Consider the following 17,118-nt stretch of genomic DNA (forward strand, 5'->3'; position numbering starts at 1 on the left):
GAAATACCTGTATAAGTATAATCATCCTGCTACTCACAAACCAAAACATTGTTCTGTCAAGATAAATAAACTGCATTTGGATTCAGAAAAACAAGGGAAACTTTTTTTATAAAACATTTTTAATGTCATTAAAAAAACTACAACAGAGATATTGCTCGTGTATGATACTGTTTACATATGTGGTGGTTATAGTACCGTATTCTTTAAATCACTAGCCAAGGCAATAATACAGTAGAGGTATTGGTCTCATTGGTTTTCTGCAGACACACAGGAGAAGATTAAAATTCTCTACTGCCTTTATCATAAGATACGACAGGAACTAACATGCATTCAAAATGACGTGCAGTGGTCATGCCACAGGACAGGAAGTGCAGCATGGGTTTAAAAGAAAGAGTGAGACTTAACCCACATCATCAGCTAAACCACATAGTGCTGTGAGCATGTACTTTCTTTTTAAATTGTGGAAGAGGTTTAGCTTCCTGAATTGATTGAGCTGAAAGTGAACTGTCATAAAGTAACACTCAAGTGCAGAATGTAATCTGAGGACCTTTTAAAGGAATTTACTTACTTACTTAAAAGCTCTTCCTTGTCTGTTCAAATTGCCCGTGTCCAATCAATGACTCTTAAAAAAGACACTTCATTATCAACTTTGAATGCACAGATTTAACACAAGTTCCATGTAATAATACTGATATATCACCCAGCAGTGGCATTTATCCAGCAGTAGACAACCTGTGTGTGTGTATGAAAGCTCTGAGCTCCTGACATGAAGCTCAGTGGACGGACGGAGACATCAACATCAACAGCGCCAGGGGTATAGGCTGATGTTGTCAAGCTATAATGAAACTGGATGACACTTTGGGTAAAAAATATAAATTTATACAAATATAATATACAAAAAACAAATCTTAACTCAAGGTCTACTTACTAGCTTTTTAGCCAACACACAGGATAGGTCACACAAGTGCTATGGAAGAAATCCTGAAAGCTAATAAGCTTAAATGACAACAAATGCATTTGTTAACAAAGACCATGAGATAGAACAAAAAACAAACAAAAAAACTAGATTCTCAACATTGTTTTGTGTTTTTTTTGTGCTAAATTCACTAAATGTAGCATGTAGCTTCACAGTGGAAGTTACTAACTCTATGTCCCTGCTTTCCTCTAACATCCAAACCAGATTGCAAAAACAAATGCATTAAATATTAAGCTAGTCATTTAGCTAAATACCTAACATATCTGCTGAACGTTTTTATTTCTTTTCATGTTGATTATGTTTGAGTGCCTAAAACAAAGCTAAATAGATTCAGATTCAGTGCTGAATTCAAACTCCACCAGCAACACCCTCTGTCTTGATAAGGTTATGCTCAATAGTTTGGTCCATTCTTCGTCTCTGCATTGATTGTGTCAGCTGTCAGTGGCTTGAGGCCGGTGGTTGGTGATGAAGAGCAGACATTAGTGGTTTCTCCTTTCTTTGTCCAGCAACACCTGACATCTTCTGTCTCACTGGTTGCTGCACATTTCCCACAACAAAAGTCCATACCTTTACTTTGTCTCAGGTTCATAATGGTCTTTCAACAGATGTGGGAACACGCTGGGTATAGTCACCTCAGAAATCAAGATCAAACTCCTCTATCGGCTGTTTCACCTCCGCCTCCTTGTCTTCATCAGCCGGTTTCAAACGTTTGGTGACCAGCTTGAGGTTGGTCTCATGGAGGATGACCTGGGTCAAGTATTTCTCTCGTTTGATCTGCTCTTTGACAGCGTACGGGACGTCTGGGATCATGTAGGACAGGATGAACTTGGTAAGGTAAACAATGTGCTGTGAGGAAAATGAGAGGACATCTCCATTAATATATTGGATTTAACATGTTTTTAGTATCAGGGAGACTTCCTGTTGTGTGCGTAGGCTACCCACCTCTACGACAATGATAAAAGCCATTTTTGCTGCGATCACATGCCAGTAGTAGACATTGTGCTCATATTCTCTGGGATGGCCTGGGGGATACCGAAAATCTCGATACCTTCAAAAGAAAAAAATACAATTGTTTCTTAAAAAACACAAACATGACTATTCCTAACACTAGTCATCTATTGAACTCACCTACTTCATTCATAAATGTCTTTTCAGGTATTTGCAACTGATTAAGTTGCATTTTGTCCATTATGTTCAACATTATCTATGATTAGCTACTTAAATTCAAAATATTAAAGTTAAACTTAACGGTTTTGTTTCCCAATTAATTATACATTCATCATTCCCCCTCTCTCTGCCTCCCTATTTCCTGTCTCTCTCAACTTTACTATCTAATAAAGGCGAAAAAAGCCAAATATATATATACAAAATATTATACATGGAAAAAAGACTTTAAAAGTAAAACTCACACTAAATAAACATCATTTGTTTTAACTGTGCAAGAGACATTTACATTTATGGATGATAGTTACAAACTGATTACTGCATCATTCGTTGTACCTGCAGGTGGTGATGTGGCCGCTGTCTGAAATGGGCTTGCTGGAGTTGGTGAAATCTCTTGTGTTGAATATAGACAGTGAGCAGTTGATGTAGCCCTCCATGGTGTGATTGACGTGGTTTCCATATGGGTACACAGAGAAAGACCAGTAGTAGACCAACCGTGGAATCATGTCTGATGTAAAAGCAATGATCATGGCCTGTTGAAACACAAAAAAGACACTGAGTAAATGCTGTGAAGGCAGAAAATGTTACAATACAATCATGGTCAGTGTAATTGTGTAATTAATACAGGACTACAGTATATGGACGAATTGACAAAGAAAAAGTGAATATACTGCTTTACAAGAGTAGGATTTAAAAACTTGCATTGGTTGCAACAGCCAAGATGGCGACGGCCTGAAGAATGGGCTGCCAGGCTCCAATGTCCTGGGCCTTCTCTGGCATGCCTCGGCGAAACTGAGTGGTGATTTTCCAAGCATCAACCCGGATCTCAAACAGGTTGTTGACCAGAGCCAGGGCCGGGGCCAGAGGGAAGGAGGCCACAAACAAGGTAACGAAGCCAAACTGGATGACTGTGAGAGACGAGGTAAAACCAAACTGTCAGGACGACCCAGAATTTAAACTTTTAGCTGGTAAAGAAAGACCTTTTTTTTTTTTTTTTACCCATTTCAAGATATTCGTAGAACAGTCCTAGTTTTGAAACGGGCTGGAGCTCGTAGTCCTGCTCCCAGCGAGGAATCACCTTCTCCGAGGCCACATGGGTGCAGTAACGGAAAATCAAATTCTTCACCCACCTGCAGAGGAGAGATCATACAACAGTGGACCAGTGGTCGGCTACAGCACATTCAATAATGTTTACTGTCACAGAAACATGCTGCATGTTTAAAGGGGTCCTTTATGCTTTTACAGCTTTTCAGAATTATGAATATGTTTTAAAGAAGCATTCAATTCGAATGTTTCATAGTGAAGCAGCAAAGAGCCATAATAGAGGAGTAAACAGACAGCTTTTATGCAATAAGTATGGAGTTTTTTATCGATTGAAACTCTCAATAGTGCCCCACTGGGATCCAATATCACATTAAAAGCCCCTGAAATGAGCTCTTTTGTGTGATTGGATGCTGATTACTTACGGTAGCAAGACCTCTTGGATGTTGTTCCAGATGGCTTTTCCACCCATAACGATGGCGAGCTGAGTCGTCAGCTCAAAGAGACAACCACCAGGATCACACTGCAGAAACAAGACACATCTCAGGACTGAGGAATAAAAAGTGAATGAATTAGACACAGAACAGTCTGATGGATATATCGTACCTCCTCATTTCTGTATTTTCCCCCAAGATAAACAGGCCTTCCAGGATAACCGACTGCCTTCCCTTTGGCAAAGGCGATGTAGAAACAGGACGAGTAATAGTTGACAAACTGGAAGAGGAACATCTTCAGGGTTAAGCTGTTCTCATAGTCGGTCTTGGTCCGTGGGAGTTCTGTTGTCGTGTGTCAGATGAGAGAGAGGTTCGGGATTAAACCACGTTTCAAATAAGGAAAAGTTCAAACATACAGTAGGCCTACTACTCAAACTTACCAAAGTCAGTGATCCAGATGGCGACGCGCTCATAGAGCATATTGAGGATCATGATTACGACAAAGCTGATGAGGGAGGCTGTGACAGAAGTGGCCATCTGAGGCGTCACATACTCCTTCAACGGCTCCAGCTGCTTCAGATCATTATTTCTGAGGCGAGTTGAGAAGGCAAAGAAGACGGCCAGGCGGTACACAGTGATGGCCACAATGGATGCCAGAATCAACAGAATCTAAAGGGCGGGAAAATTTGGACAGTTTACTGCATGTTGCATTTTGAAAATTTTATGGGTCAAAAAATTCTAACTATTTCTAAGTCGTTCTCAGGAAAGATCTTGTAAATTGACCTTTTATTTCAAAGAAAGTGCCAATAGTTCTACCATATTCAATATTTACTTGCGGAGACCTCATAAAAAAGTGTTACAGAGATACAAACAGGTAAAATAAAAGTGTTACCACAAAGTAAATTGAAAGAAAATATATCAGTTATTTACATTACCCAGAATAGGACTGTCATCATCCCTATCGACACCCGAACACATCGTCCACAGGTTGTATAGGGCACTTTTTCTTTCACCTGCATGACAAACAAACATTTTTATATGATTCTTGGTTGGTTTATTCAAAAACAATGTGCAGTCTCTAGGTTATAGACTTATCTGCAAAATGAATGAACTAAACCAAAAAAGTGCCCATGTGTGTGATTTACCCCTGTGACAGGATTTTTCCTCTCATAGACACACTTGGCCTCGTACTCGGGGCGAGGAGGCTGCTCCTGCTCCAGAAACTCCACAGTGTCCCACTCGTACTCCAGCTCCGCCTGGTAACGTTTCCAAAACTCCAGGAACAACGTCACTGCAGCCAGGACAAAGAGAGTTAGTAGGAAATAAAACAAGCAGGGCAGCAATCATACGATCATCTTCAATAGAAAAAATCTTACCCCAGATTGACATGAAAACCGCAAACACCATGGTTCCAAAGTTATCAAATATATTCAGTTTCTAAGAAACAGGGAAAGGAAAACATAAAGAAACTTTGTCACACTCTATATATCTTTCTGACATGCAAATCAGTTCAAACTGTTGCTGTGCCACTGAGGAATAACAGCATCCACACACATTTACATATGCAAACCCTCGAAGAGCCTCGTCTACATTTTTAGAGGATACAATGGAGTATTTTTCTCATAGACTGAGGTTGATGAACACTTTCTTCACTCACCTTTGAAGCTTCACAGGTGGTGTTTAACATCCAGTAGTTGCAGAACTTGTCGCACTGTGGACACATCACGATGTTTCCTCCAATCTCAGGGTTGCACACCTCTTTGCTGCAAGGCAGAGTGAAATCATTTCCAACAGGTGAAAGATGAAAGAACAGAAAAATAAAGGGTCCTTTTTAAATAAACAATGCTGCAAAGTTTTTTGTTTTTTTTTAAGTTTTCAACCACACTTCATGGTCTTAATCAGCAGATTGTAGTTTGTTTTGACTGTCATAGAGACAGCTCATTTGGCCTAACATGATGACGACACTGCTATTGTGCTTTTTATTTTTTGTAAATGTTTTTATTGCCTTACTGTGTTTTTATTGAGTGTATGTAAAGTGATGAGCCCTGTCAAAGACAAATTTCTGCTACCCTTTGGGGCAGACAATAAATTATCTATCTATTTATCTATCTATCTATCTATCTATCTATCTATCTATCTATCTATCTATCTATCTATCTATCTATCTATCTATCTATCTATCTATCTATCTATCTATCTATCTATCTATCTAGAGGATCTTACTGTACTAAAATGTTGTGTTGGACCTCCCGAGAAGAGTTTACCTCCAGGTGCTGGTTTCCTGAGACTTGTATCCATAAATGAAACAGGCCACTCCCACAACAGCAGCGAACGTGAGCATGATTGTGTAGAAACCCAACCAGGCAAAGTAAATGCCAATCTTCTCCCCGTAGTACTTCCTGTGGGAAAAAATATTGTTTTTTAAAGGAAAACTACTCCCCTGGCTCCACTGGATATAAACACTGTTGTTCCAGCATTCCTCCTCTTGTTGTTTGTTATGTTCAACGGCGAAACTCTGCCCTTGGATTCATTTCCACCCATGTGGGGCATCTGGGGACTAACCATAACTCAAAAGCACAAAATTCACATAACAATAACACACATTACAATATTAAAAAATATTTAAAAAACACACAGGATTGCAGGACTCCCAACTTGTTAACTGATTACACTGTGGCAGCACCAGAGCATGATTGAATTGCACCTCATTTAAATAGCCTGTGGCCATGAAGCTCTGTGGGCCTGTTATCTTTTGTTTTTACATTTTCTTAGATAACGCTGAATTACAGACGGTACAGTGCATGGGTAATCCTGAATGTATTCCCAAATGTTTTAAGATAAACTTCTATGAAAATGTCAGATTAAATCAAATTTCAATGTGTCGTCACGCCTTCTTAGGTTAGGTTTATTTTTGTGAACATAAATGCATATTGTCTTCACCTTATGAGGTCCAGTGGCTGCATCTTGTAGAAGCTTTTGGGATGAGCCCATTCCTGATAGAGCAGGAACCTCTCGTTGGGGCAGCCGTCCTCTGTGGACCTGACGTTGAACCTGGACTGCAACAACCAACACAGGGAATAACTCAAATATGTTACAGGAAAACCACTGTCACCAAAACACTACGGTGTGCATTCATCCATCCACACAAAACAAACAGACACAAACTAACCAGCACTACTTACATCATGGAGTGGATAAGCAGCTTTGTACACTCCACCGTCCAGTAGTTTGGTGATGCCAAACTTCTTTATGTTTCCTCTAATTTCATAGGGGGCTCGACTCAGGATGTAATAGGCCTGAGAAAAGAAAAAAAAAATTGACATATTTTTGGTAAAGTTATCTTTATGCAACAAATCTGGATATGATTGAGTTGGAAATATATAAGATTCAAGTAGAAAACAAGATTTCAGAAACTTCTACAGGGTTTTTCTGGTGCTGCTTTTTTTATATTTATGAAATCAGTTGAATTATTGTGCATAAGATATTTATTTACTAGGGCTGGGCCAAAAAATCGATTTTTATATTAATCGCGATTTTTTTCTGGCGATTTTTTTTTTTTTTAAATTTTAATTTAATTACATTTTTTTGGCACGACCAATCTTTATTGTACGATCATGTATTCTGTGCCATTACACTCGACAAAGTCAAACCGGCCTGTTGTGTTTGTTTGTTCACATAGACATAGATATCTATGTGAACAAACGAACACAACAGACAAACTGATGTGATGTGTGTATCGTTTTTGTAAATATGACTTATGATGTATTATCAAGTGTTTGGTTCAACCTGCTCTTGTTTAAGGAAAGAAAATCACAATAATTGAAATTTAAAATCGCAATACTTGGTAAAATCGAATCGCAATACTTGTTTAATCAGAATCGCAATTTAAATCGAATCGGGAGAGAATCGATTTAAATCGAATTGGCACAAAAGCATATCGGCCCAGCCCTATTATTTACAGCTCAGCTTCATTCCCAAAAATGAGCTAATAAAAAGAACTTGTCAACTGACCATCCTGCTCCTCATGGACGGAGTGAAGAAGATATCCTTCTCCTTTATGTAGAAATAGTCCAGTCGGTCTTTCTCAAAGGGGGCGGTGAAGTAATCCGCCTCTGTCCTGATCAGCTCCTCGTTGGGGTAGAAGTACTTGGTGATGCAGGAGAAGTGGCGCCATGGCGACGGGCGGGAGGACAGGTCGTTGGGCTGGATGGGGAGCTTGATGTGCAGGACCTCGGCGTAGGTGCACAGCACCTCCCACGGCATGTGCACCTTGACGAACATCAGATCGTCGTCCACCACCTGCGGAGCACAGAGAGAGTTCAGGCTGAAGTCAGAGGCAGGAGGAGAGGAAACGCTCCAGTGTTTAGTTGGGTGCAGCTCCACGTACCGATCTCGTGGCCTCCAGCTCCATTCCCATCGTCATCAAGCTGGCCTCAAAGTACTCGCGTCGTCTCTGCAGAGAAAAGGACAGGAAAGGGTCTCAATGAGCTTCTTGTTTCAATGCCACCCCCTCCTCTCTCTTCTCCGGCCATTATTCATTCATTTTCTGCACCAGATGTCAACATCCTCGAGCTCTGTCTCTATGTGTGTATGTTACAATTTTTCAATGTAACACTTGTATATACTGGTCTATTTTGTTCTCTTTTTTGGCACATCTTTATTGTAAATAGTCAACTCTGATCTTATTGTTCCAATTTTCCATTCTGTTAAAGTATCTATCTTTTATTTTATTTTTATTTTTTTTTACTGTTTTTCTTGGCAATATACCAGATTCTGACTTTGATTCTGAATTTCAATCAATCATTTAATGTAGAGAATGTCTCTATCACCTTGATGACCTTTATGTTATCAAATTTAATTGATACTGTTGTTTTGAGATGACCTTTTAGCTCATCTTATTGGTAATAGCTTCTTTACTTCATACGTTCCACTGCCATTATTTACATTGCACATGAATAGAAAAGTGCTGCCAACAAGTCTGTGCAGGCTCTTGTAGCTGGTATATCACAACTGAATCCCAGAGTTACTGAGCAGTAACGAGAGTCTGTTAACATTAAAAGTATAAATGGTAGCATACCCTTGCCCCAGTCAAACCTGTTTTAATGGCACAGAAAATACCATAGGTACAATTCAGACATGTATAGGCCTACTTATAACAGCAAATTCAGAATCACTTGAAGCTGATAATTTAACCAACACCATCTGGACCGGACCACTCCCTGCCAGCAGCCAAGACCCAGAGAAGGAAAACGTTTTGCAACTTGTGTTTGACACCAGTTTGGCTTTGGAGAGATGAAGTAGAGGGTGTGCCCAGTAGAGACTGCTGCACTGCTCAGCTCATTCCTCTATGGATTTAGTTTGGCTTGCCATGATTATACACAAGGACTTGACTTGCAGCGGCTCTTCAACACCTCACACATCCTCTCATCAGACTCCTGGCTACCTTCTGTTTCTGCCTACACCGATTACCCCAACGTACTACTTTTACCACTGACTGATTTACAGGGATCATACAGCTTTTCCAAGGCCAAATTCAAGCACTTTTCAAGAACAATAAGGTTAAAAGAGATGGTATGATGCTATAAACAACTACAATTGTGTTACACAATAGAAGGACAAGACAGGAAAACATGTGCTTTTTATGTTTCAAAATGCGTCACCCCTTCTCCATCTAACAAGCTGGTTACAGCTCTCTCTCTAATGAGTCAGACAGCTATTTGTTGTGAAATAAATATGGTAACAATTTTAAGCATTTGAAACCACTTCATCTAAAATTCAAGCACTTTTTAAACCTTGAAAACACAACATTGACATGTAGCCTACGCATTTTCAAGCACCTGTGGGAACCGTGGATGGATTTACGACTTAAACTCCTCACACCTTGAGGGTCACAGTTGCAACACAGCCGGTAACAGACTCTGAGGTCTGTGGATCAACAGTATTTTTAAAGCATTAATAATTGCACCTTCAGTGTAAACCTATTGTGAAAGACGCAGGGAGCAAAAAACAACCTGGATATGTCGGCTCATGTCTCACCGTCCCTGTTTGTTCACTTCAACCCCTGCACCCATCACTGACATTTAGATCTGAGTTCAGGCTCAGCTGAAGAGGCTTATGACCAGGGTGATGTGATTTGACCAGGCTGATATGATTTGATAAAAAGAGTAACGCTGCTCATTTTCCTGTCTGCCCTCTAAACAGCAGCAGCACTGAACACATCACAGCAGAAATATGTGTGTTGAAACAATGTTGTGTACAGTAGGAGGGACCTATGAAAACGTTCTCAGCTCAGCTGTTCCAGTTCCTGGATATGACAAAGTTATATTAAAGTGATATTAAAGTTTTTACAAACCGTGCTGTGCACACACTGGCACAATTATTTAATGAAATGTCACGGTTCGGCCTCTTGGAACAAATAAAAACTCCCTTTACAAACAGGCATGAGTCAATACAGATTGTATGTGTATTAAACATAAAAAGCAGGCTAGGTTCTATTTGGCCATAAGTGACACGAATGTTTTAATAGTGCAGAGTGTTCTTCAAATAATTCACATTAGAACTGACTTTAAATTTCCCATTGTGTTATTCATGAATATTCTCATTCATCCAGGTCATTGTTCTCTCTCTCTCTCAAATTGAATCGTAGGCAACTGGACTTGTATCTGTCTTGTATTTGTTGCCTATGATTCAATTTGAGAGAGAGAGAGAGATTAACACAAATTATGTGTTGCTGGATCTATGTATAAATGTATTATTCAGGGCCATCTCTCTCTCTCAAATTGAATCGTAGGCAACTGGACTTGTATTTGTCTAGGAAGACGTTTCGCCTTTATCCAAGGGGCTTCATCAGTTCGTACGCATCGGTCTCACTAGTCCACAATAGTCTGACTAGTGTGGATGGATCTATGTATAAAAACTTTAAAGGGACAACGAGGAGTTTCTATTTGGTTATAAAAAAGTCTCACGTTAATGTGGATGAATCTCTGCTACCCACACTTGTTAATGGGCCCATTTTCGATAAATATATCGTTTTGTCTCTATCGTTATTTTGTTATTATTAGTGGTGGCGGAAATGCTGGTCGAGCCGTTTATGGTCGGAACTACGACGGTATGTGATCGTCTTCCAACCTCTGACTTTAATTCTTGATGAATGAAAACATGAGTCCATCTTGCGCCGGTCAAAGAATTTCACGGTGCGCGCGGAGGCTCATAAATGTAGTGTGAAAACGCTTCGCTTTTCCAAAACTCCTCGTTGTCCCTTTAAATCTATTATTCAGAGCCTTATTCTCATCAACATCACACTGTGATTTACTGGTATTTCAGTGTCCCTGTGGCCCAGTGACATTGGGATTTGATTGTAATCTCCCTGTCTTTGGTTTGAGTCTGGCTGTGAAACTTTACTCCCACATTATCTATTATCTCTCCACTCGGCCTCATCTATTAAAGATATTAAATTAAGATAATGAGAGAAAAAATATCCCAAAAAAACTTTATGATGTGAATATACTGTACCCAACCAACCAGTTTAAAGATGTAAAACTGAAAGACCGACCTTGCGTCGCTGGAAGGTGTGTCTCTTCTCAAACTCCTTCTTGTCCTCATCCTCGTAGACCAGGATGAAGTCGATCCTCCTCACGCCGTCGTTGAAGAACAAGGAGTCAGGTTTGTCGTTGAACTCCGCCTTAGAGGAAAAACAAGCCGTATCAGGCAAAACTGACGGCTCGAACTCATACTCCTCTTCCTCCATAATGTCATACATGGTGAACTGAGAGAGAGGCTAGGGGAAGCCCAGTGTGTGTGTGTCTCTGTGTGTGTGTGTGTGTAAGATCTGAGCAGACACTGGTAAACACTGACCTTGAGCAGCCTATTTAACCTGAGATGTGGGCCATGCAGGAGAAATGGGAAGAGTCAACAAACATTGGGACACCCGCCCTCTCTCTCTCTCTCTCTCTCTCTCTCTACACACAATCAGACTTGTGACACCACTCAGTATTAATGAAGTCCCTGCAGGCGTATACAACTACTCGCTGCCTGGTTTAATATCAAAGTGTGTTTTTTGTGGTGATACGGTAACGGTGACACTTCTGCTGAACACTTTTTCCTTCCCCCTGGGTTGTGTGTCGGTTGAACTGCAACAATCAAATGTCATTATCTCAAATTACCTCAATTATTGTGACTCACCTGTTGTGTTTTAGTTACTTTAGTTCCTTCTTTAATGGAGTGATATGTCGGTAGAAACTCCTCTGGATAAACTGTGGGAAACAAACAAACAAACAAACAGATGAGACACATGAACTGGAAAACAAACATGGGTGAATATCATCATGTTGTCATCACATCAGAAATGATCATGATGAATCACCTTGTATGTTGTTTGAAATGCATTAAAAACCAGCAATTCAAAAACCATTTCTCTGCCAACTTTATGCGTATTTGTATGTGAGTGATGCATGTGTAATTAAATATAGTTTTGTTTGTAGTTTTATTCATAATAATCTAGTATAATAAAAAATCAAAGATCAATATGTTGTAATTTACTGTCTGTGATATTGAAATACATGTATTCAATATATTAATGGAAGTGTAAAAGATCTTTACTGAGATATTTTCTGTTAAATCATGATAATGAAACAAAAACATTTCAATGATTACTGATACTGTACTACATTACATACAGTGAAAGGCTTAGAAGTGCCAGTGTTGTACAAGTATCAAAAGCATAGACTCATAAAAAAATGATTGTATTATAATCTAGGGTAATTGATAAAACACGCTCTTTAAAAGCCTCTGGTTGCATTTCTCCATTCAGTTCTTGGAAGTTGATAATATGAGCAGCTGCAGTGGAAAATCAGAGTCCTACTCCTGACTGCTGCAGCAGATCTTACAGCTCCATTTTGAGAGAGGCACAGTATCTATGTTTTTTTTTTGTCTCTGGGTCACCTGTGTGGAACAGGCCTTTTAAGGTTACATCATCATCACACGTTGTGTGTAGCTGCCACATTTGTCAGCAGCTCAGCTGAAGCCGACGCTGTGTTTGTTCTAGCAGAGGAAGTATGTTTAAGTTAGCACAGAGCTGTTTGAAACCCCAGTAGGTCCTGATTTATTAGAACTGGTCCGAACATGCAACTTAGCTAAAAGTGACAATAGAAAACACGGTTATAAAAACTCAAATTGTTAGATTGTCAGTTTTGGTCACTTTCAAATATCAGTTCAGTAGCCTATAGTCTTAGGCGGGCTCTAATATTTAAAGAAAGATCAGAGGTCTAATATTTACCTCTAATTTTTTATTTAAGTGAGTCAGGTAAAACATCAGCTCAGAGAAGTGATTCTCAGTGTTCTTTTGTCTCAGCTACTTTGTGTTTAATGCTGATTTACATAGGTTATAGCAGCTGTAGACTCACACTTGTTTTCCAATGAATCCACGGCTGAACTTACAAATTCTTTACATCTCCTTCTGGACTTCACACAGCTGCATGAAGTCGTACTGACTGTTAAACAAACCTAAATGTGTGACTTTCCCCAGTGACTCTCATGTTACAAGTCTGTGTCCTTGAATTAAACATCATGTTGCTGCAGCTGCTTTTTTTTCTTTTTCTTTCTTTTTTTTTTTTTTTTTTACAGCTTGCAGACAATCGCCCACTCACCACAATGTTATATTAGGCCTACTTTCCAGAAAAGAAAATGAAAAAAAGGAAATAAGTCCTCCACCTATAGTGAGTGCAGTGTGCTAATACAGTCTTTCCCCAGAAATTCATCATGAAATCAGCATTAACTATTCACACTGCTACTCTTGGACTCATATTTGTCCCATTTCTCACTTTTCAGAGGACACATCATCTAATGCGGAAAGTCATGTATTATATATTTCCATTTGAAGTGGAAACGCAGGGAGGAAACTAAGTAAAGACAGATGTTGTTTGCAAAACACTCGCCATAGTAACACCCTGGGAAACTTGACAGTCGAATCACTGCTCATCAAACAGGAGTTTCCCTTCACAGCCCACAAAGAGCAAAACACTTCTCCCTCTCGTTGTATGAGAAAGTCAGTGAAGTGGAAACAAAAGAAACGGATAATCCTTCATAACTTTGGGATCTTCGTGTTTCCGACACTCTAATTAGTCTGTAGTCTTTATACACCATTGCACACACACATGTAGCCTACATATAAACAGGAGGTAACTAAGGATGTGATGTTTATTTGTTGAAGTTGGAGATGACAGGAAGTCACGCTGTAATGCTCCTGTTTCATGTTTTTTTCTGTTCTCATTGTGCTCTTTAGATTTAATAAAGGCACCAACTGAGGGGTTAAACTCAACAGAAACGACATTTCGAAACCCCCGGTGACCAACACTGAGTCACTCGCCTGTAGCAGAGTCTGCACCCGTGTGCTGCCACTGCCACTGATAAAAATCTGGTTGCGTGCCACAAACCCCCCCACTCCTCCCCCCACCACCACACACCACCCCATCCTACCTGACCCACCCAGCAAACTTACCAGCCTTCCACTTCCTCTCAAGTGCATATCCTCACACAAAAGGTAATAAACACTGAAGCAACTATGCCAAACTGTATTCCTTCAATTGTTCTCTGCAGCAATAACACGCATTTTACGTCAAGGCTGCAACTTGAACACTAAACTCGTCATGTTTCATTTAAACTGCAGCCAAGTCCTTGCCACCATCGGACAGGAAATTCCTCTCTGACTCAAACATGGGGGGCTTTGTTCTGACCGTTGTTAGAAGTCCTCTGTACTGTCTTGCATATGGAATAATAACAGACAGTGGCTGGAACTGCTTGTTTTGCATGTAACATTGGTTATCACTGAATAATATTCCAGCAGAGGATGTTATTTAAAAGAGTGGCTCAGTGATACAGGTGAATAGCCTATATCCTCAGCCTCCTGTCAGATCTGTGTCTGGAGTGGAAAAGTGTCATGTAAAGACAAAACCATATGTATCATATGAGCCAGCCCAGTGTGTTGTTTACACAGGCTACAGTAAAGAGTGAGCATTAATAATTCACAACACTGGAATGGATGGAACCAGCGTGAAAAGGCGTGGTCATCAAATGGTCAGGACCTTTTTACAGATATGACTGACAACTCTTACTGTTAGGAACCCCAAGAACCAAATGGCACGTGTCAAGTGGAACAAAAGGCTTTTACAGATGTAGAAATCTGTCACCATGAAATCTGAACAGCGGTTGTGGTTTCACGTGTGCTTCAAGAGACCGGCCGGCCTGTTTATTTTGCTCCATGGCTAAGTGGTGGTGTCAGTTCTGGAGGAATGTAAAACACGTATGAAACAACAGTGCAGACGGATGAAATCACTGCCCACACACCATGTCTATGAAATCAACAGGAATTTTAGATAGGCTACACGTGCTCAACGGGTGATAAAGTAAAAAAAAAAAAAAAAAAAAAACTTTTATCTGTGTTCTTTTATGCTGCGGACATGGTGGTGGGAATCGAGCCTTGTCAAGAATGTGCACACCACACCTCCACTGGTGTAAAGCACAATAAAGTGCAGCATATGTTTTGAGCGTTTAGTTTACCAGACTCTTGTATATGCACTGCTTTTCCAATCATGTTTTTCCACTACATCTGCTCTAACTAGTGTTTCATGTGGCAGGAATGCAAAAATAATATTAAAGCGGGGGAAACGTGAACCATTCGTTTCCAGCTGCTCTCAACAGCACATGCAGTATTGTTCCACAGGCAAAAGTGTTGCATGCCAGTGTGTTACACTACTATTAAAATACTGGTATAGCTGCATTTTAAGCTGGCAGTTGCTCAAGTGGGAGCTAATTTTAACTGTTGGGTACTTTAATCTGAGTGCAACATGCCTTTTAAGATGCACATGGGTATTGTTTTTAACATCTACACTGTTAAAGTGTTAGAAACTCCATTTGAAATAAATATAATGGAGTGAAAAAGTACAGCATTTCTCTTTGAAATGTGTGTATAAATAAAAATACAAAATGTTCCTGTCATAACAGTAAATGAACTTGACAGTGGTCCAGCAGTGTAAAGGTTAAACCCAGAAAATGACAGCATCACTGTGTAAACTGGGAACAGAGTCCAGTGTGGTGATAAATGGGTCAGTGGTTACATTCCCAGACATCAGACCTGAACAAAGTCTTATGAAAAAAGCAGAAGTCTGTCTCTCACCGACTTCCTCGTCTATCATGCCAACTTCAGTATCACCCTCCACCTCTTCTGTTTCAGATACGTAGTCCATCTCGAGAATGTCGTTTTCGCTCATTGTCTCCTCTCCTCTCGGTCAAAGTTTCAAAGTTTCACCGCCGACATGCAGCTGCAGCTCGGGGCCTAGATCACAGCGGCTTCATCGCGCAGCCCCGTCCCGTTCCTCCAAAGGTATTCTCGCTTTATTTCCCAACATTGGTTCATCCACATAAAAGTTTGCTTCAGGTTGTGACTTGAGAAGTCTGGGACCGAGCGGGTGGGGCCGCGGGGGCGGGGAAGGAGGAGGGCGTCGATGCTGTTCATCACGAAACGCCCACTTCACATTGGCTGCTTGAAACGTTAGATTTGCTCTGTGCAGCATCTGCAGCAGGGTCGGCTGCAGGGACAAAGACTGTAACCTAATGTATTATACAGTTGTGTGACTGACTGTACAGTGTAGGCTACTATGTGGTCAAGGCAGAGACCAGGTCCTTCTGGGCCCATATATAGACCCACATTTGAAAATAATTGTGGACATAATGGCATATGACAAGAAAACTATAGGGTAAAATATGAATAAAACTACAAAGAAACCTAAAAAAATAAAATAAATAAAACTTTAGAAACTCAAAAATATTCATGAATAGTGCTCCTATTGAGTTTTGTGATGTGTCCTCTATTACAGTAGATTCAACGTCATGTGACAATCATAAACTATTTGATAACATGGCCAAAAGCTATTTATATTGTGTTGCCTACTAGTAACCTACTATGTCTATTTAAAAAAGAGTTAGGCTAATATAAATAATAAATACCGTAGTCTACATGTATTGTGATTTTTAAAAGCTTTCATGTCATAACCCAGTGGTTTGCTCTGTGACCACATGGCTCTAAAAGGACATTAAAGTGCATTAGTGCCTGAGGTCAACACCTGGTGGTCAGGCAGGGTGGTTGGAGACTGGAATTAAGTCTTCCCATTACAAGCACAAGATGAAACTAAATAAAATAAAATAAATACATTGTCATTACTAACATATTGACATAATCATAATCATCGTAGTAGTTGAAGTAGTAGTAGTAGACTTGGTAGGGTATTTTTGGAAAGATGTGGGATCCTCACCTCTTACAGAGAGTCTACAAAGTTATGTTTCTGAAAAAATGAATGACATTATATTAAGTAAATCAGATACTTCTTATTATCACCGACACAGATTTATCCTCTGATTAAAAATAGACTATATAAATCTGATCTTCATTTTAGCAAAACATTATTTACACAAAACAAATTGGCTAAAGATAATCCTCTCCTTTTACAGCTT

At 39.8% G+C, this 17,118-nt stretch overlaps 1 protein-coding gene across 1 annotated transcript; it reads right to left on the reverse strand.

Annotated features, from left to right (window-relative positions):
* Window positions 1-108: 108 nt before the first annotated feature.
* Window positions 109-16,057, reverse strand: ano6 (anoctamin 6). Its single transcript, XM_085768811.1, has 20 exons — window positions 15,785-16,057; window positions 11,797-11,867; window positions 11,168-11,296; window positions 8,003-8,068; window positions 7,627-7,914; window positions 6,798-6,911; window positions 6,556-6,671; window positions 5,880-6,014; window positions 5,273-5,378; window positions 4,992-5,052; window positions 4,761-4,906; window positions 4,551-4,628; window positions 4,056-4,284; window positions 3,788-3,957; window positions 3,607-3,704; window positions 3,140-3,270; window positions 2,843-3,048; window positions 2,477-2,673; window positions 1,919-2,024; window positions 109-1,822 (listed from the first exon to the last, which is right to left on the reverse strand). The coding sequence occupies exons 1-20, from the start codon at window positions 15,876-15,878 to the stop codon at window positions 1,610-1,612; spliced, it is 2,754 nt and encodes a 917-aa protein (XP_085624937.1). The 5' UTR covers window positions 15,879-16,057; the 3' UTR covers window positions 109-1,609.
* Window positions 16,058-17,118: the final 1,061 nt, after the last annotated feature.

This window comes from Trachurus japonicus, chromosome 23, assembly GCF_045865225.1.
Source record: "Trachurus japonicus isolate A0001 chromosome 23, Traja_1.0".
NCBI classification, from domain to species: domain Eukaryota; kingdom Metazoa; phylum Chordata; class Actinopteri; order Carangiformes; family Carangidae; genus Trachurus; species Trachurus japonicus.

Bases quoted from the DNA above. Each gene is read 5' to 3' on its own strand.
- ano6 (XM_085768811.1), bottom strand. From the start codon at position 15,878: ATGAGCGAAAACGACATTCTCGAGATGGACTACGTATCTGAAACAGAA. The intron at 4,907-4,991 runs GTAAGATTTTTT...TCCTGGCTGCAG, and splicing joins GGTTTTCATGTCAATCTGGG to TGACGTTGTTCCTGGAGTTT. The intron at 4,629-4,760 runs GTAAATCACACA...TTTGTCATGCAG, and splicing joins GGAAAAATCCTGTCACAGGG to GTGAAAGAAAAAGTGCCCTA.